The sequence below is a fragment of the Rhamphochromis sp. 'chilingali' genome, assembly GCF_963969265.1.
Source record: "Rhamphochromis sp. 'chilingali' genome assembly, chromosome: 5".
Classification (NCBI taxonomy): domain Eukaryota; kingdom Metazoa; phylum Chordata; class Actinopteri; order Cichliformes; family Cichlidae; genus Rhamphochromis; species Rhamphochromis sp. 'chilingali'.
Window position 1 is genome coordinate 23,639,271 of NC_137932.1, and position 21,101 is coordinate 23,660,371.

Here is a 21,101-nt window from a genome sequence, read left to right on the forward strand (position 1 = left end):
GAAATAATCATATAAATTAGGATCCTGCTGTTTGTCCTCCTGGTGGGAAACAGTTGTTTTTTTCTCTACAGTCTTGCCTCTTTGGCTGTTAATGGAAGTGCTGGTGTAATTGTTTTTGACGCAGAGTGTGCCTCTGCATAACAGGCCCCACATCTTTCCACATTAGCGTGAGTGCGATGGTGACAAATGGCTGCATCGTTTACCTCAGTTCACTGTGTGCTCAGGATGCAGAGCTTTTGATATTCTGAGCGTCACTCCGCACTGCAGCAAGACACTCGGCTGGATCTCAGCAGGCTTCAAGGGCTCCTCTCTGCATCCTATTGCAGAGTCGACGGGGGTCGGGTTTCAAAACTTGCCCGTTTACAGAGAGTAACATTATAATCAGGAAAATTATACAAAGTGGAGTTGGTATTGGTGATTTCTGCAGCATTTATGAGCAAGCTTCTGTCAACAGCTGACCTCTGTGAGTCTTCTCCGATGCTGCTGATGCACAAAAGTTTGTGCCCATCAGATTTCTTAGCAGCATACCAACAAGCTTGTGGCAGGTGTCTTTGGAGTTGTTTGAGTTTTGGCCACTAGATGTCAGCAGCAGAGTGCTTGTAAACAAATGAGGTGGATGGCAGGTGAATAAACACAGTTTTGGTTGGTTGAGAGGTGCAAGATGATGACGATGATGGATTCAGAGGTTTATGTGGATTTTTGCTTGAAAATCATCTTGAATTCATTACTAAAAACTGACTTAGAGCTGAGGTATGTGTGATATATGAGATATGAGATGTTGCACTCACAAGTCTGTGAGAGAGCTGCAGCACTGCTGGTACAACCAAAGTCTTTCAAGAAGCAAAAGTCACCATCTTAAAATGCTGTATTTTGAGCACTACCAAAATGATTTAATATCCTTAATATAATATCATAAAACTGCATGTATAGAATAGTTAACACTGATTTAAAAGCAGCTTAAAATGCTTGTTAACTTTGTGCCAAAGTAAGGTTTTATAAAATGTTTTCTGTATCTTTTTTTTCTGTTCAGGATTCTTTGAGTCTCTGGTTCAACTTTGACTGGAAAAGGTGTTTAAAACCTAATTTTAGGGGAAGTCAGCTAAATCTGAGCCTTTTTTTTTAGGACAGATTTGTTTGTGTTTGTTCAGTGATTAAAGTTAATACAGACGAAGTTTCAAAATAACTGCCCGGAATTTCAAGATTGTTGCACAGTTGAGGTTCTGAATGTCCCTCAGTGGAACAGATGCTCACAGACCAACAGCATGTAGCATGATGGAGAGGACTGGAACTGGCAGGTCTGCTACTGGCGCACCCGTCTCCTCTCTAAATGATGCTGGGACCTCATTCTCACAGATGATCGAGTCTTTTCTTATTTATTCATTTATTTTTAAACAGTGCATAACCTGATAATTACTGCCTTAAACAACTATTCTATTTACCAAAGTGGGTTGATTCACTGAGTGTTAACATGGATGTGAAGTTCAAGAAGTGTGAATGCTTTGACTGTGTGTGGCATTCATGAGGGTAGCTCCCTTGCATGCCTCCTGTCTCCTCAGCTCACCTGAACAATACGGCAGATTTCTGGAATCTTCAAGGAAATGTACCTGTAGCCAAAAGGCTTTGAAACGTGTGTGGGTTGCAGCAGTCCTAAAATCAAATCTGTAATCTGAGGAGGTGCTGCAGATGAAAGGTTTAAGTCAGTTTAACACAGTTTCAACAGGGAGCTTTTGCTCTGAAAAGACCGCACAGGTTGCAAAGGGACTTTTTGGGTTGATGTGATTTGTGGTCCTGGACAGTAAAAGGTTTCACACATGACCCCCAGGAAGGACAAATCAAAAACCCAGGGCCAACCAGAGACCCAATCTGACCTCTCTTTTTCATAACATTGAGAAAAGCTCTGCTGGCTTCTCATCTCTACAGTTTGATCCCTGTGACAGTGTTTTTGTGCTCACACACAAACATTACATCACATTAAGCTGAGTGAGGTGAACCTCCCCTGCCTTCCAATCCCTGAGCTGCTGCTGAAAAATGAAGGATTATTTCTCTAAATCTGCTGCCTCCATGTGCTTGTCTGAAACACACACACATCTGCAGTGGAACGTAAGCAGATTATTTTATCAAAAGGCTGTGTAGCACAGAGGTGTACGACGGTGTGCACAGGAGCGTCACTTAAAGAGGAAGAACACACTGTAGTTTCCCTCTGTTTGTCTTCTTTCTGTTGTTCTCCCTGAAAGTTTAAGGAGAGTTTGCTGCGAGTGCGTTTAGCTTTGAACTTCACACCAGAGATCAGATTTGTAGGGCTGAGCTGCTGAACAGTGCTTCAACAGGAGAGGAGAAAGTGCCGATTTTGTTGTTTTCTTGCCTTACCCGCACTTTCCTCATGAACGCTGCATCACGTTGGTCCCGTGCTGTTTGCTTTTCAAGATTGCTGGAGGGCTTTGTGCTTTGCTGGATTTTGTGAAACATGTTCTCTGAGATAATTATGAATCATAATTGTTCCATACATTTAGCACTGAGTCAGCCAATGAACCAGTCTACCGTTCAGTCAGATAGACATGCTTGTGTAATTGAGCATGCTTACTTTTAAGATTAACCCTGTTCATTCACCAGGAAGTCCAACAATCACTCATCACAACCAAGGTATGCAGAGAAGCAACTCTGAACACACAGCACGTCAAACCAGAACAGAAAACCAGGACAGGTGCCACTCCTGTTAGCTAACAGGAAACTCAGACTAAAAGTCACGTGGGTGCACCAAAACTGTACAGTAGAAGACTGGAAAAACATCTGGTGAGTCCTGATTTCTGCTGCAACTTTTAAATGGCAGGATATTCTGATATGGTGTAAACATTATAAAAGCATGGAACCATCCTGCCTTCTGTTAGCTGCTGGGCTGGTTTGTAGACATATTCTTGGTACACTTTGGCTCCCTTTGTACAAACACCACAGCCTACCTGATTATTGTTGCTGACCATGTTCATCTCTTTATTACCACAGTTTACACAGATTCTCATCATGGATGTGCAGCCAGCAAATCTGCAGCAACAGTGTGACGCTATCACATCAATATGGACCAAATTCTCTGAGGAATATTTCCAGAAACTTGTTGGATCTGTGCCATGAAGAATTTAGGAACCACAAAGAAGCTATACCTCATGAAGTGGATGATGAGCGTATGAAGCCAAAAATGCTTGTACTAAACTCATTTGACAAGTATGCTCCATGTTTGTGCTTCTTCAACATGTGGATAAAACCAGCTTAAACAGGTGGTTGTCCAACACAGTCTTTAGTAAAGTCTAAATGAGCATAACAGTTCCCCTTATAAAGAGATCAAGTTACATCAAGTTGTATTTGGCTGCCAAGACATGCCAGACAAGTCTAAAAAACGTTAGCTAGTTTTCTGGTTTAAGGATCTATTAATCAATCCGTCACTAATTTGTTATTAATCAGTTTGACCACAAGGTTAAAAACATAGAATATTTATTAAAAGAACACATGCTGCTACAGTTGTTGATAAAAACAGCTGCTATCAAGACCAATCACACTGTAACAGTAGGAGATTTACAATAATAATGATCACTGGGCTCACAGTTTCTCCCACTATTGATTGCCATAAAACAAAAACAAAAAAAACCTCACACTGTGTTTTTACACAGGAAATCTGGATGAAGTGTGCATGTGTGTGTTCTTTAGAGCACTTTCCTCAAACTCAGTGTTCATCAATCCGATCCATTGGCTCCAGTCGGTCCACTGAGCTGTTAAATCAAATTCATCACTGGATAAATATGCAGCTGGAGTTTCATTTCACACACAGACACACTTATTTTTGCTTTTCATGGGCCACAAACTAGGCTGCCTGTCCCTTTGTTCTTTGCAGCACGAAGTAAACGTGTCCGCTTTACAGGCTCACAAAAAAAAAAGAGGAAAAAAAAGAAAATCAGGCAAGAAAACAGGAAACAAAACAGCTTTTTTTGCTTTCTTATTTTCACAGAACATCTGAATAAAACCGGTGAGCCAAACACGAAAGGAAAACGTGTGGTCAGCGTGAATGACACGTTATTCGTGGAACACACGAGGGCAACTCCCCCGAACACAAAGCAGAGATACAAGGTTGTAATTAAAGTAAAAACATTTCTATCTGACACGGCTGAGGCACTGGAAGCTTGGCGTGGATACGCGTCACAGTCCACCAGACTGTTTGTATTTATATGTGTTTAAGTGTGTCAGCAGCTGTGGCACAAACAGATTTCTATTTTTTTTTTTTTAATTACTGGATGCAACAGCAGGCTACGTCTGTGATCGGCGTCCTTGTTCTAGGCCATCAAGATGGCTATGATGGCTGTGACATCTGTTGCAATAATGTGGCTGCAGGAGGATTTGGGTTTTTTTGTAATGTGACAGTACTTTTAATGTAAAGCTGATTTATGAAAAGCTGAACTTAAGAACAGGATATAGTACATTTTACAGTATAGCAGTGCCTCTCAGAGGGACTGGTGGATCTGTGTAAAGCTGCTGCAGGGGGGAAAAAGTGGTAGTTTTACTGAACAGTTTAATACTGTTAGCCGCCCCATCACACAGGCCTAGAGTCAGTGACCCTCAGCAACCGCTTCTTTGGAAAAAAGCCCTCGACCAGTTTGCAGTTGTTAGGTGATACTGATTGCAAAGAGGTAGATGGTGGTGCGCTGAAAACCTCCTCGTCATTAATTAGGTCCACTATTGTTTGGTGAGTAATTGCAAGTTTGTGTCCTCAATGCAAACTATGGGCAACCGTGGGAATCTGCTAGCAACCAAAGCAACTTTGTGACCAATTTCACCTGGCAACCACCAGCAACCACTCGTCAGCTGGTCAGTGAAGGCGCATTTTTCCCTAGCGACAGGAAGTTGCCAGAGAGTTACCAATCAGTCTTTAAGCATGCACGAATTAGGTGATTGGCTGAATATTTGATAGAAATTAAACCAACTTTTTTTTTTGTTTTCCAATCTTCTGAAGTCGAGCATGACGGAAGAGGTTTGGGAACAAGACCAGAACAGTTAGCGTCAGAGTGGAGAAACATGGTATGAGCACTTGAAAACAACTCAAAGGCCTTCAAAAACAGCACCTGCTACAAGTACAGGCTGTTTTTTTTTTTTTTTTAAAGAAACACTTGTCATTCAAAATGATAGATTACAATCGATTATTAAACTCCAAATAAAACTGATTCAGTCAGATAAATTGTCAAGCACAGAAGTTGCAATTGCAAACGGACACAGAAACAAATGTAAGTTGCTACATGGAGTTTAACTGTTTCAGGTTGCTTTGCTGCCATTTGTGACCTCAGTGAAACGTAACATGATGCAGTTTGTGTGTCCCTGCTCAGCAGTCTGGTTGTTTATCACTGTCTTTGGGTAAAGTTTTGATCTTTCTCTTTGAACAAAGTCATCATAGTCATAGAGAGCAGTCTGAAGTTAGGCCCTTCGAAACTTGTTGATCATCAGTTTGTAGTTCCAAAAATACAAAGGCATCAGTGCCTGTCATTCCTAAAAATCTTCTGAGATATGTTGCTTCTTCAGTAAGAAAATGCATCATTTCATTGCAGTGAAACAGCCTCAAAAAGCAGAATAACTTTGTGCTTCTCCTATATGCTAACAAACATCAAGCCTTTAGAAAGTATCAACACGCAACCATCAGCACAAATATGAACGCGCTCGGCTGGTTAGTTTGCTCCAGAGTTTCACATGTAACAGTCTCCGTGCTGTGCTGGTCCAAACATCAGGAATATCTAAAAAATATTCTGCTTTGCTCACAGCACCTTGAATCAGCCTGGATATACAGAAGAAAAAAGCTAAGTAGAATCATTCTGAAAGATTTTTTTCTGTGCGGATGGTTGAAAACACGACTTGCCTTGTGTACATTGAGCAACAAACACTTTCCCCCTCCAGCATTTCAACTTTGGAAGACAAGGATTCATATGTTTCGGTTAACACAGTGCGTGCATAGCTCACTGTTGAAGCAAAAAGCTAGCATAAAATGTTCGCAGTGGCAAGTGGCAACAAAACACACGTTCTGTGATTAAGAGGGTGTAGTGAAACAGTCAAAGAAAATCGATAAAACAATCAAATGATCACATTTACACAAAGATTTCCGAAATCCTTCTGAATAACCAAAGAAAAAATAAAGTTTTCCCAAAACGTTCCAGCCATTAAAGATCACCTTTGCTCTGTTAGACACACAGTTCAACTAAGACCAGGTTCACACGCTGTTAAAGGCACCCAGTGAATAATGCCAAATTAAGGGTTCCTCACCACAGTCTTTCCTTAAGGGACAACAAATGTGTTTGATTCCTTCATATGCATATCACGTTCTACAACTCTGCTAATAGTAGTAAAACATTGCATGATCAAAGTCTGGACAATCTTCCTTGTTGGGTCATCTCCTTCTTCCCATCTGAACCTCTTCCAGGGCAGCTGGTGTGACCTATTGCACTGTAAATTCTCCCTACCAAATCAGCTTTAATTCGTGTGTGGCACTATATGGATAGACACTGTGCTGAAAAAGCAGATTTAGCTACCTCTGATTTTTCTAGACTTTCTGGACTTTCCTTAATTATGTTAAATTCATCAGCAACCTACTGCCACTAACTGTCAAACAAAACAGGAACCACTCCTCGCCTCTTTAACAATGTCTAACTTTCCTTTTTTAAAACCGAAGCACAAGGTTTAAAAACAGCGTTCCACAGGGATCTTTACTCAGCGCCCTGGTGTAAGTGAACAAAGATGAGCTTTAAACTTTGGGTGTTTTGGGAAACACAAATCTGAGTTAAAGGTTCAGGTGAAAACTATAGAAGTCAAATGTTGAATCATCAAATTATTCCACCATACAATTCTGAATATTTATCCTAAGCCACCAAATTCATGTAAATTTCTCTGAATGAGCTGGTCTGTGGGCAGTGATGGAGGACTGTGGATGTACTTAGAAATATCTTGTTTTGAATTAAAACTGACTTCTGCAGTTGTCACCCAAAAGACTTAAAACCATGCGGTACATTCTGCGGATGTAACAGACACGATGTAGATCACAGATCACATAAAGGCATGTATGCTTAAAATCTGCTTTGATTAAACGTTTGCGTACAGTTTGAAAGAAAATCCGGATATGCAGATATGAGATATTCAGCCATCATTTCAAGCATTTGTATTCAGATGGATAAATGCTGAACGCATGTAATGTGTGATTTCAAGCTTCATTAATTTCAAGCTTTTGAGCTTAGCTTAGCTATTCACTGAAGGCCTCAACAGGAGAATCCAAAAAAACCATCGGATTTAAGCTTGACTGGAATTTTTGGACCACCTTTACAATAGATCAAGCATGAAACTGCATACAGTACTGAATGGACTCTTATAGGTCACTTGGCTTCAGGGGGCAAAAACAAACTTCTTCGGGCTGCTCTGAGAACTTGCGTGTTTTGCCCTTATTGTCTCCTGTACTTAGACAAAAAAAAAAAACCACAAAAAGATTTGCACTCATTTTGCAGACGTTGCACGGTTCTCACAAATAAATGATTTGGTTAGAGTGTGTGTCACACTGGACGGCACACAAGTGGGAAGCTAAAGAACATCGAATATCGTCCTTTAGGTAATATCTGATCATTTTTTTAAAACAGCTTTATATTGGCTGTAAAATATATATTTTTTCATGCTATTAAGAAAAAAAAGCCAATCTAATTTAGATTAAAACCTGGAGATTTCAGAACTATTTTTCTCATTTTGTACCAAAACACCTTGAAGGGCTCTCTGGCCCCGTCTCTGATATCTGCCGACAGCTTGCACAGACTGTTACATCCTCTCTGGCCGTCTTGAATGAGGCTTTTGTTGCTGAGATTCATTCAGTCAGCAACATCGCTCCTTGTTTGCCTTAGTAGAGAAACTGGCTACAGCTGATCTTGGACCAGCTGAATCATTTTATGTTCCAGCTGTTGGTGGAACAGCAGTCAACTGGCCAGCACTATGTTGGTTTACTGTGTGAACATGCAGAGTGGCCACAGCTGAACTCTACAGGTTTTCTCCAAGCCAGATTTAGAAATAATGATTCCTGACTTTTGGATCAAGATTTTTCTTCTTTTTGGTGCATTGTGTGAGAACAGAACACCGTGTATTTAACGTTTGGCTTGCAGGTTCTTGTTTGTATGTCAAAGCTTACCATTTTCATTTGAGCTCTGCTTTTTTCAGTGTAGATTTTTCCTATTTTACCAGGAAACGGGAAATCCAGTCGGTCACTGGTAAATGAAAGGATGAGAAAAACAAAATTTACATATTGATTTTCTCCCCCACACTACAAACCAAAGATTATGATCAATGTTTCCCAAGATCTTGGCCAGCTTTTGCCGTCCCCCCCCCCCCCCGCCTGCCTTTATGGCTCAGACATGAGCTGTGTGAGAAATTATACCCACAACTGTTTTATTTATTTATTTTTTTAAATTTGTCTGATTTCCATCCAACAGCAGAGCTTTTGTTTGCTCTTTGCTGCAAAGTGAATATGATGGAAAATGAGTCTCTTTAATAAATATAGATGTGGACGTAAATGCTAAGTCTGCCTATTTATCTTGACAGAAAATGTGTCCTTCTGTCTTCATATTAAAAAAAAGTGACTATTAACTGGGTCTAGCCTGTTCCTGGAGTCTTTCGATCTTCTTCCATGAAGTTTTGCCATGAGTTATGGTTACGTTTCAACAGACGCCTGAGGAAGAGGAGCAGATGAAACATGAACATTGCCGCAGTGCTCTAATGATCACTCCGTCTTCTGCAGTGAATCGTCTCTCTGAATCACTCCCTCGTTTCTCACACTGCTTTACCTCATCCTCTTCTTCTTTTATCCTCTCTATTGATTCTGCATCTTTGATTTCCCCGCATACTTTATCGCACTTCCACTGTAATCAATACAGCTGGCACACAGGAGTTTACGTAATCATCTTCCTAAAACTGCTGCTGGTTGAGGAGTAAGTTATGACTTGGATCATTTACAGCGAACCACAATATAAAAGTCGAGTGGCAGACCAGAGCTTCCCATCAGATTTGTTTTGTCATTCTTAAAAAAATGTAAAAATGAAGCTTTAATCTCTTGTGCTTGTTAACACAGGTGGTAATTTCAGTCGTCTTCATGGTGGCTTTGCCCAAACAAACAAACAAAACAGTCATCATTACTTCCACCTGTGATAAAACATAATTCCCCTGGTGTTCTGAGACACCAAAACAACCCACAAGTGAATATTTCACCAGTTGTGTTTGATGCAACGACACCCGAACATCTCTTTGTTCCAGCACGACGATGTCATTTTAACCACTGACGAATACTTTCAGTTATTTATATTGACAACTTCCCATTCCACCTCCTGGTGAATACATATGATAACCTAACAATAAATTTGAGCTGATTTTGCTCGAGTGCTTGTCTCTAAGAGAGGGTGACTATTTCAACCAAAAAAAGAATACTGGTTTAAAATACCAACAGAATGATAAAAGCCACCCTCTTGGCCTGTGAATGATGATGATGAGACTATTTTAAGGGATTTATTGCTACAGAAATGAGCAAACACTGTATGAAATATCAGGACCAGGCCAACCATTATCACGGTCTTCCATTTAAGCCATTCTCTTGTTTTAAATAACACCATCCACCTCGTCTGTGTAAAAAATGTGGCTCGGGTTTTGGCGACTCTCTTGCTGGGTTGGGTAGAGACTCTTGGATCAGGGTGGCTGAGGAGCCTGGACGGATATGGAGAAGCTGAGGGAGTCTCATAGGTGAAGGAGGGGATCAGATGCGGATCTGGTAGCCGTCATTGAGCATGCTGAGTTCTGGAGGTTTCCTCTCCACTGAGGCCAGCCTGAAAGATAGGACATAAAGTTGCTGAACATGCACTGCATACTAAGAGCACAGTGGCAGAAGAAACTGGAGAAGCTCTTTCATTCTGACAAGCTCCTTAATGTTGTGCAGCAGAGCTAAACGAGAGCAAGTCTCCAAACTATCTCCCAAAACTCTCCCCAGCATGGCTGCAGTCGCTCATTATTTTCCTTACTGTTGATTAATCTGCAACTTTTTTCTCATCTCACTCAAAAATAACACAATAATCACTGTATATTAAGAGTTCAGTTGGTTGTTTCGTGGTTAAATGCAGTGAGCTCATTTTTAAGGGACCATCAAAACCAACAGATATAAATTGAAATCACCTGAATTTTGAGTGTTTTGCTTAGAAACTGACCAAAAAAATCAAAAAGTGGCTAGAAATACAAGACTGCCTGACACAAATAAAAATCATGTTTTAGTTGCTTAAAATCAGGGGCACAGATGCTTTGATTGGCAGGTGGACACTAAAGGGTCGTCCACATGGGAGGTAACCAACAGTAGTAACCAGAGATGGCAGGAAGTCGATTCGGATCCTGAATAAAATTTTTCTCAACCTGGAGGCGAGTGACTAAAGCGATTCTAAATATGCAAACAGTGTTGTTGTGATTTGGCGCTGTATAACTTAAAGTGAATTTTGGAACTGCAGGTGCTGACAGCACATAAAGACCCTGATATTGTAATCACAAACAAATGTGTAACATAACATTATACGCAGTCTAGTTGTTCCCTAGTTCACTGTACAAAGAAAGAGAAAAGGCTTCTAATAAAACGAGAGGAACTAGAGATGGACCGATCTGATATTACGTATCGGTCCGATACTGACGTAAATTACTGGATCGGATATAGGAGAGAAATAAAAAATGTAATCCGATCCATTAAATATCAAAAAAGCACCTCACAAAACTTGTGACACAGCATAACTCGGCTCATAACCTAGCATGTCGGAGCAGTGTGCGTCATGTGATAGAGCAGCTGTGTGTATTTGTAGCCTTGCTAGCAATCCCGCATTTCATCTCCGAGGAATTTATCCCAGAGAGAAGGAAAGCAAGTGTGTAAGTTCATCTCTGAATGTTTGTAAAGCATTCCAGCGTTAAGCTTAACAACCAATATATGGAGCAACGGCCTCTTCTCTCTCCCTCCCTCTCCTGCTGCTACTTCAATCATGAAACTGATCAATGATCAGCTGATCGGCTTTTCTGTCGCGAGTCCGTGTCTCTTCTTTGTTTTTGGCCCACTTTGCACCAGAAAGAGGAAACCAGCGGCTGAACAACAGCAGCACGTTTAAGCTTGATAAGCTGTTGTTAGAATTTATTTAATATTACTTTGTACACCAGGATCTTTTTCTACGTAGCTGACGGCTGGTAACTGTGCAGGGGCGGATCTAGCAAAGTTTAGCCAGGGGGGCCGATAGGGCATTAACAGGGAAAAGGGGGCATAAAGACATACTTTTCTTTCTTATTCTCATTTAAAATGTCTAGCTTTTAATAAATAATTATCCGAATCTTACACCCAAAGTTTTAATCTGATGTAAAATGTATAGAAGTCCATTACTGTATATACCGGTAGTAACTGTTAAGTCTAATATACCCTAGTAAACTATAGTACTTTTTCCTTTGGGAAGGTACCATCTGTGCAGTCTGCAATTCTGTTGAAGAAAGATGTTGAATCTATTTAATTATTTTTCAAAATTAATTGATTTCTGTGCATTTTTTCCCCCACACTGCATCAAATTAAAGTTGATTACGTCGATTAAGCATCATGAGGTGGGGGGTGGGTTCCCTATTTTTTTACTGGGAGTTTTAGAACCCTATTAGTTAGGTTGCTTACTCTTTTAAATACCAGAATAGGAAGGATGGAGTAAGTTTAACTTTATTAGATTGATCAGTATTGCTGAACTATGAGATATTTTGGGTGCAGTGTATTTTTTGCATACAGGTATAAAAGAATAGCTTTAGTGTTTTGTTTTTTAACTTGAGTATGAACTTATACAAAAAGCAGCAAGATATTAAAAAATAAGTTTTATTGATTAAAAAACACTATATTGGATTCATATCGGTATCGGCAGATATACAAATTTATGATATTGGTATCGGAAATAAAAAAGTGGTATCGTGCCATCTCTAAGAGGAACACAAATATATCACTGTCAGAATGCAAGCTTAAAAACAGGCAAATTCACCACAATAATAATAATAATAAATAAAACAAACAGTGACTTTAATCCAACCTTCTTCAGCGCAACTCAGAAGGAAAGAAACAAGTGTGAAGACAGCAGAAAATCAAAAAGGCCTTCTTATTTCTAAAAGCCCAAAAGTGTTCGATTTAATCCTCCTTCAGTGCTTTCCGTCTCTCCTTTTCTCCCTGCCCTCTCCTCTAATGTCACATTGTCCTCCCTCGCCTCCCATCTTTATTATTTCTGCTCAGAAGGAAGCTTTCAAGCTCTCTGACACATCACAGAGAAGTGTTCCTTGTTACAACCAGTCTGGAGAGCTGACAGGCTTTTTATTCCTTCTCATCTTTTGCCAGACCTTCACCTCTTTTCTCATTCACTCTCCTCTCTCACCCTCCTAACCCTCCCCTTTTTCCACTTACTCAGTTTCTTCTCCCCCTTCTCGCCATCTTTTTCCATCTCTTTTGCCCTCTAACACATAATTATTCTTTTTTCCTTCATCCCTTCTCTTTGCTTTCTATCCTTCTATCTTGAACGTCCCTGTGTAGAGAGCCGCTTATGTAACAATAATATTACAGAAATTCATTTTGAAAATTGAGTCATTTGTATAAAGCGGGCAGTGCTGATAACAGCCTCCTGAAACGTCTCGCTCGAGCTGTAAAATGAGCCGGCGCTGTTGTGTCCGCACTCTCAGCTGTTTGAAGCAGCAGCAGGTTATTACACCATTTCTGCTGAAGTCGTCGCTCTAAGGTGGCAACATATTGTTAAGGGTGTAAGTGCTCCGTTGATAACAGTAATAGCTTTTTAAGTATCGCATTCAAGTGGCTAAAAGTGGTGATGTGCTGTTCTAAACATTTTAACTGCTTCTCTGAGCTGATGAAACTACGGTGCTTACAGAAAGTGAAAATTAAACCATGGCTAAATGAACTCTGAAGGTAACAGAAATAGATTTATGCAAATGAGGAAACCATTTCACACTTTCACAACTCATTTAATTAAAAAAAAAAGTCTTGCTTTTATCTAACTAACATGCTCACTGCAGACCATTAAGATATGTTCCTTGATTCTGCACATAGCTGTGCAGTTACACTTTATGGTATCAGTTCAACTGAAGCCCCAGTTATAAGGCAGAGGATAAAGTTTTAGTGTTTGGATTAAGGGTGCCTCAAAAGCACAAACATACATTGATAGAAAGACTCTTTGTTACTGCAGAGGTTTGAGTTAGTTAGCTCACTAGACTTGTTCATCATCTTTTGAGAAACTCTCTTTTTGTCTGTGTCAACTGTTGTAAAACCACAACAAAAGAGAAAGACTTTGAATAGCAAAATGTTCCAAATGCAAATCAACAGCAGAGTCACCAACAATAAAAGGTGGCATGCACCTCATGTCAGCTAGACTTCTACTGCAAGGTATAAAAGATCTGTGGGCATGAGAAGTCTAAAGGGAGTCTAAAAGTCTTACGTCAGTTGGTCAGCTGTTGGGGGATTCCATCCATCCAGCCACTCATTTTCTTCTACTGAACCAATTCTCAATCACACCTATGGCCAATTTAGTTAACCTAACCCCATAAACACGTATATTCAAATGGCAGGAGGAAGCCACGCAGAAACAGGGAGAACCTGCAAACTCGGACCAAAACCCAGACTGGATTCTCACATTTAATTTTCTGAGGTTTACAGAAAAACTCAGCAGCTGTGCTGGTGATCTCAGGGACAACCAGAGTCATCAACAAAGCCTGGCATCTTCAGCTCTGAATACTTTTGTAGAAGCTGTATGCCACAGCCCTTTTTAATTTTCATATAAACTTGCATTCAAAGCTAATAAAGATTAAAGTGGATATACTAAACAAAAACATACGAATGCAGCTGAAAGCCTGTGAAAGCTTAGCTCAGTGTGATAATATGTGTGGTTTAATAGCTCAATTACGTCAAGAATTTTAGGATCATCATCTCAAACGATGTGGAGATGATGATCTAATGTTAGATGACTGACAGTGATTTAATTGAAAAGCCAAGTGCATTTCCCTAACCACCAACATACACATGCAGATCCCCAAATAATTACTCTCTTAAGCGCAGCAGAGCTTAATATATGAAAGGTCAACAGAGAGTCAGCCAAATGGCAACACTAGCAACGTCAGCAATTCGTGTGCCGAGTCTGTGTGTGTTTGTGGTGACTCTACAGTACGGCCACGCTTCAGCTGTCGTCCGAGTCAGATTGTGTTACATCCCACCACACAGCTGACGGCACATGCAAACACACTCAGCATCGTCATACGTGTGTGTGTGTGCGCGTGTGTGTGTCAGAAGGCTACAGTGTTAAACTTTAAATACTTCAAACAATATCTTGGATTCTTTAATATGTTGGCATAGAGGCGAACAAGGACGCTCTGATTTTACAGACTTTATATGGAGTTTGTTTTTAAGCCTGTGTTTGACAAGCAGCATTAGAGACCTTATATTCTGCTGAGTGCTGGTGATATGGACACACACACGCACACATATATCATAGTGATAACACTGTCAGCTGAACACAACAAGGAGTGTCTGTCTGATGATAATGCTGAGCTGTCGGCGACAAAAGCAGATAAGCAGACCCACACACTCATACATAAAGTCCTCAGTGCCACCCAGCAGATACACAGTTGTTGCCACTAAGATGTCAGAACAATTTATTCTTTAAAGGCGCACACACTAATTAAAGTCCAAACTTTCCTTGACCTGAAGAGCAGACCTTTAGAGAAAGAAGACAAGGGGGAGGAAGATGGAAGTACCACACAAAAGCTGACAGACACCAGCTGCCAGCACTGCTGATTAACCCTGCTCTAAGTGTGGAAGCCTTCTGTATTTTAAGGATGTCATCAGCTGCTTAACCAGTGGAAACTGTCGGGGAAAGAGGATATGAGGCAACGAGCGCCCTGAGCAACAAACTGTTCAGCGATGGGAAGAACTTACGATTTGTCTCTGTGGTGCATGGAGCGTCGCTGGGGGCTGCTCTGTCGACGCCGTGGCGATAAGGACTTCCCTCGGCTTCGCTCTTTGATTGGTGACTGGGCACTGGATGATTTTAGGATCTTAAAAAAAACAGAAGAATCAACATCACTAATTGTAGTTTATTAAAGTTATAAAATTTATTAACACTCTGCAGACCAGCACGTTTTCATTCTTTTCTAGCTTATCAGTGTACTATCATCCAACCATTTTAAGCCGCACCAGCAGCAATATGCACCAAAAAAGCTCTGATAACAAAACTGTACACTTTTACCACCAAATATCAGAAAAAGTTTAGATAATTGATGATGGAAGTTGAATATCCAGTGACACTCGCGTCCAGTCGGAGTGTATTATGAGGTAAAGGTGATCACTAAGAAACCCTGGAGAACATCTCGGTGAATAATCATTAATGTTTCCCATTCAGAAATGAAGAATATTTGAATAAAATATATGCTGCTGTGTATCTGACAGAGGCTAGTCAGTGTTTGGACACAATGTTAGCATTGATCCAACAGAAAGGTTAAAGAACTTCAGACTTAAAAGCTGCACTTTAAGTCATATTGCCTTTTCACCAGGTGGACAAAAATCATTGTCACCTATTTCAAGGTTAATCTTTTAATTATTATGAACTGTGATAAAAGTGCAGACAATACTGGAAAAGTTTAGAATGATGGCATTAAAAAAAAAGCAGTGAGTGAGAAGAGTTTGGCAAAACATATGGCTGTTTACACCCTGCTTTCATATTTACAAAGAATCCCTGAACTTCTAACATTTCAGTGTACAGCGGTTATGTTAGCATGAAGGGAAGAAAGCGTCACCGTGATGAATGGAACAGCAGACAAATGTATGTGATAATGTGTTTTTCTCTATTTTAATCTTTCTCACTGTTGTGACAGATGACTCATGCAGACAATACAGTTCAGAGCGACAAATGAGGCATTCTTAGTGTATTAAGCAGCAACTTGAAGCTACCATTAAGCTCTCAGCAGGAGAAAAAAGAAAAGGATGACTCCGGATGGCAAGTTTTCCTGAATGCAGTAAAGGAAGTTGCTAATATCCTGCAGCTGGTTGTGTTCGTCATGTGTTTGTGGTACAAACATGGACCATATTTCTTTGTTTTTTGTAAGCAAAACTATTTTATTCCTTTTCTTTTTTCCCCCTTTTTAAATGTCTGATCCAATAGCTAAATTACATCTACTACACTGCTGAGTACCATTAAAACACCCGAATAAAGTGACTATTTGCTACGACTGTGCTTAATTATATAGCAGCTTTTCAGCTTCACGTTTTCACTGTCATTTGGACAGAATTCCTATTTATCTCATGTCCGGCTCTTTATGTAACCTTGGGGTTCATGCTCTGTCTACAACAAAGGTTCTTATGAAGACAGAAATACAATCTGTGTAAAATGGAAATGGAAATAGAATGCAATGATCTTCAAATCATATATTGTACTAGAAATAAAACACAGGAAACATATCAAATGTTTGACAGAGAAACTGCAAGAAAAATATATAGAAAAATAGTTGCCATCAATATTGAATTTGATGGCAACACAAAAAACTCAAAAATGCTGGTACAGCAGCGCAAAAAGGCTAGAAAAATATGCAGTACTAAAAACAAACAGCTTGAGGAACATTTCGCAACTAATTAAGGTTAATTGGCAACAGGTCAGTTATATGATTGGGTAGAAATAGAGCATCTTAGAGAGGCAGACTTTTATCATTCTGCAAAAAAAACTGACACAAATTATGGGGTGATTTCAGAATAATCTTCTTCAATATAAAACTGTACAGATTTTAAATATCTCACCATCTATAGTACATCAAATATCATCAAAAGTCTCAGAGAATCTGGAGAAATCTTTGTACACGAGAGACAAAGTCTAAGCTCTTCGGGCTCAAAGGCAGCACTACATTAAAAAGGGAAGGATTCTGTCATAGAAATCCTAGCAAGGAGTCAGGAAGACTTTTCAGACATCACTGTACGTGAACACAGCTCACTGTGCCAACCACAAATAGAGGTTAAAGCTCCATCACCCAAAGAAGAAGCCATATATGATCATGATCGTCAAACATCTGTGTCTTTTCTGGGCCAAAGTTTAAAATGGGCTGAGGCCAAGTGGAACTCTTGAAACTTTAAATTCTTTTCAGAAATCATGGACCCTGCATCCTTTGGACTAGAAGAGAAGATAAACCATCCAGCTTTTTTTTTTTTTTATCAGCACCCATTAAAATTTTTTTTTTTTAAAGTAAAAAACTAATCTGCATTAGCATTCATGGAATTCGCAATTTTTTTAGCAACGTTCAGATCATGGTATTTTTAGGTCTTGCATATTTTAGCAAGACAATGCTAATCTGCATACTGTGTGTATTTAAAAGCATGGCTTCATAGTAGGGCTGCCACAAACGATTATTTTGATAGTCGACTAGTCACCGATTATTTTTGCGATTAGTCGACTAATCAGATCCATTGGACGTAAAACGTACAGCTTATTGCACCAGCAGCATCTGCTCTTATATAACTAGCATTAGCTTACAGCTTTAAGTGTTTAAGGTATGTGCTAACTAAAAATAAAGAAAAGATGATAGTTTATTAAATTTTAATGAAATTTGCAGATTGTTTCGGTGAAGTTTAATAAACTCCTTGCTATCTAAAATATAACAGGACACCGGAGTAAATTCTGGAGCATCTCACACTTCTGATAATCAGCTGTCTGCTTGACGTTTATTCAGCTGTGTAAAAACTATAACTTTAATCTCAGCCAAACCGATTTACTCAGGAACAAATAAAATACTAAAAAAGCCAAACAATAACATTTTTAAGTTATCTAAGTGACTCATATATCATGTTTAACCTGAGTAGCGAAAGACGGCGGTGGGTTTGAAAACGATTTGCCGGGAGTCCGGTGTTCTCACAGCTCTAGTGACCTTGCCCCCGGCTAGCTATCGAGCTAGTGGGTAACAGACGTCTCCGAAAACGTCGGAGCGCTTTTGAAAATATGCGGTGTCTTGATAAACTGAGCAGATATTTGAGGTTTCCACAGCTACATTCTCGCCTAAAAATATGTTAAACGTGTATTTTGTGACCCAGAAAGAATAATAAGAGTAACATTAAAACTAACTAGCTGCCGCCATTGTTGGAAACTGAGCTATGAATTCTGGGACACAGCTTCTTCTTCGGGGTTTAACGGCAGCTGGCATCGTTGTACATGCAGTGCTGCCATCTTCTGTTTCAGTCCGTTATTACACTCTTAAATCCTGCTACTCATTCCTGCGTCTTTTGGGATCTTACAAAGCTTCAAACGACGCGTCGACTATTAAATCAGTCGTCGACGATTTTGATAGTCGACGTAATCGTGACTAGTCGACTAATCGTGGCAGCCCTACTTCATAGTAGAAGAGTCATAGTGTGTGAAATGCCCTGCCTGCAGTCCAGTCCTTTCACCATCTGAAAACACGTGGTGCATTATGAAATGAAAAATTCAACAAAGATGATCCAGGACTGCTGAGCTACTAGAATACTAATACAAGAGTGGGAGAATGTTCCAAACGTCCAAAAAAGCTCCTCTCACTTCCCAGATGTTTACAGAGTATTGTTAAAAGATGAAAGGGTGCTACACAGCGGTAAACATAGTCCCACTCCAACATTTAAAACATGTTGCTGCCATTAAATTCAAAAAGAGCTAAAATCTTTCTTAAAATGCTGCATTTTCTCAGTTTAAACATTTGGTTTGTTTTCTATGCTCTACTGTGAATAAAATATAGGTTTATGAGATTTGCGGATCATTCCATTTTGTATCTATTGACATTTTTATGCAGTATTACAGCTATTTTATTTTGTACATGGGCACAGACACAAACGCACTCTATACTAACTTCACATCCTCTGGAGCACAGCAGATTATACCAAAGTCTCACAAACCCCAATGCACTTGACCTGTGCCTGCCCGTGATTCTATGTGCGTGCGAGACAGCTGCAACCTTACTGACCTACATAACTTGCTGACATACAGTACATGTTATATACTGTATCACTGTCTAACATCAGCGTCTATCACACAGCTACTCACACATTGCTTTCATGGAACTGCAAATGCTGCAGGAATACACAAAAAAGAAAGAAACTCATAATAAATACAAATAAAAACCTACGGGTCCTCATAAAACATTTAACCTTGTGCAAAACACTTCTGCATCTCCCTTCCTCACACGTACACTCACACATTCCTTCTTCCCCATCGTGCCCTAAATAACTCTTGACAGTTTATATTCCCTGTTCAGCCCAAAGGAAACGACATCTATCTCTGGTCCGACGGAAAAATATAATAAAGGTGTTTCCCTGGTTCTTTCTCTCTAAAAAACAAAAAAGGCCATGTCTGTCCAAACAAAGGATGCAAAAAATTGCATCAGAGTTGAATCACAGATAGCAAATTTGCTTTTATTTTAAAATTTAATTAATACGACCATGAACTGAAACTGTGTGTGTGTGTGTGTGTGTGTGTGTGTGTGTGTGTGTGTGTGTGTGTGTGTGTGTGTGTGATTTTAAAAAGGTAATTTTTGTCAGCTGATCTAAGTTTGAGAGACATTTTCATCTTTTCTAGTGAAACTATTTTCACTGAATTTTGTCAAACAGACCTCTTTCCCACAGTGTGGAATTACCCACTTTCCCCATTTTCACCTCCTAATATTCAGTTTTTCAGCATCTTGGCTGATTTATTTTGTGGTTTGTTTGTGGTCTGTATTTTCCACTGCTGCTGACTGTGGGCTGCCAGTTCTCTCTTCCATTCCAGGCTGTTCTTACTTTCTCCCTTAGTGTACAACCCTTTTTCCATTTATGCATTATTGTATACATAATATATCTAAGTCTGCCGGTTAGAAAAAAATGTCTGAATGTTCACAAAGTTGCTTTTTTCTCTTTTTTTTTTTTCAAACCAATAAAGGTGTTTCTGACCTGATTAATATTTTAAATGGAGCAATGCTGTGACACTCTATCTAGTGTCTATGTAGTGTAATATACAAAACAGGAAAAACCAAACCTTAAGTGATGCTGATGGAACATTTAATCATCAGTCGAGAAAAGCATTATTTCAAGCAAGCTATAAAGGTAATTTAATCGGAAACGTCGACAGTGCCAGCCCACTTTAGATACACTTCTAAACACCCAAACGTCAGCTTCTTTAAAAGGTTCTTTCTTACAAGCCTCATTCACCCAGTCACACACACATTCATACAAGCACCTTGCCTAACATTGGCATACAGTCACATGGGATGGGAAAAGAACCACCAATGCTGCAATTGGTAGATGAATCGCTCTGCCTCCTGAGCCACAGTAGCTTTACCCGACCTGCATTTGCTATGAATCTGCAAGCCACTGTGCAACCCACCATCACCCCAGTTTTTCTTTTTCATGCCGTTTCTGATTTAATCGATAACATATATATTGCGATTGATGATTGCTTTTTCATGTACTGCCCAGGGCAGCAAATTCCCATAACAGAGCTGTGGCACAAAAGCAAATTAAGTGTACAGAGAAAAATACCCTGGGGCATATCTGTATGTGAATACACAATATGTACCTTCATCCTCATGTCCCGCCCATGTTTCTCTAGCTCTTTTTTCATCTCCTGAGCTCCCAAACAGGCCAGGTTCAGCACCAAATGCTTCCATTCAATTGGCTGGAAGACATGTGGGTCGTGAGGCACGTACAAACCAATCTTCACCTGGTAGAAACAGAAAATGTGTTTAAAGGTTCTTCATTAACTCTTGGACTGCATTTATTTCCCACACCCTTTATCTTCTTCCTTTACCTTCTTTAGTGTGTGCTGGTATCTCTTGTAGGAGTTTTCAAATTCAGCCACCAGTTCTCCGAGAGTCCGATGGGTGAGTGGTTTGTCCATCAGGTCCTGGCGGCGGCTCATACCTAGCGACCCATACCGGCCATTGCAATAGACGCCCAGCACAACATGGTGAAAGCAGTGACCCGAAAACTGGGTCTTAAAGCTGATGGGGAAACGCTCGAGAGACGTCAGCCCATTGGTCAGGTAGCTGATCAACACCGC

The 21,101-nt window shown here is 39.9% G+C and overlaps 1 protein-coding gene across 1 annotated transcript in view; it reads right to left on the minus strand.

The window, feature by feature from the left end:
- Positions 1-6,515: 6,515 nt before the first annotated feature.
- vash2 (vasohibin 2) overlaps positions 6,516-21,101 on the minus strand; it is a 35,607-nt gene continuing 21,021 nt past the window's right edge. Inside the window, exons 5-8 of the mRNA XM_080883308.1 lie at positions 20,850-21,087; positions 20,619-20,762; positions 15,002-15,120; positions 6,516-9,857 (exon numbers count right to left, since the gene is read on the minus strand). Coding sequence (XP_080739434.1) covers positions 9,788-9,857; positions 15,002-15,120; positions 20,619-20,762; positions 20,850-21,087 — 571 coding nt within the window. The 3' untranslated portion in view covers positions 6,516-9,787. The remainder of the gene's footprint in view (positions 9,858-15,001; positions 15,121-20,618; positions 20,763-20,849; positions 21,088-21,101) is intronic.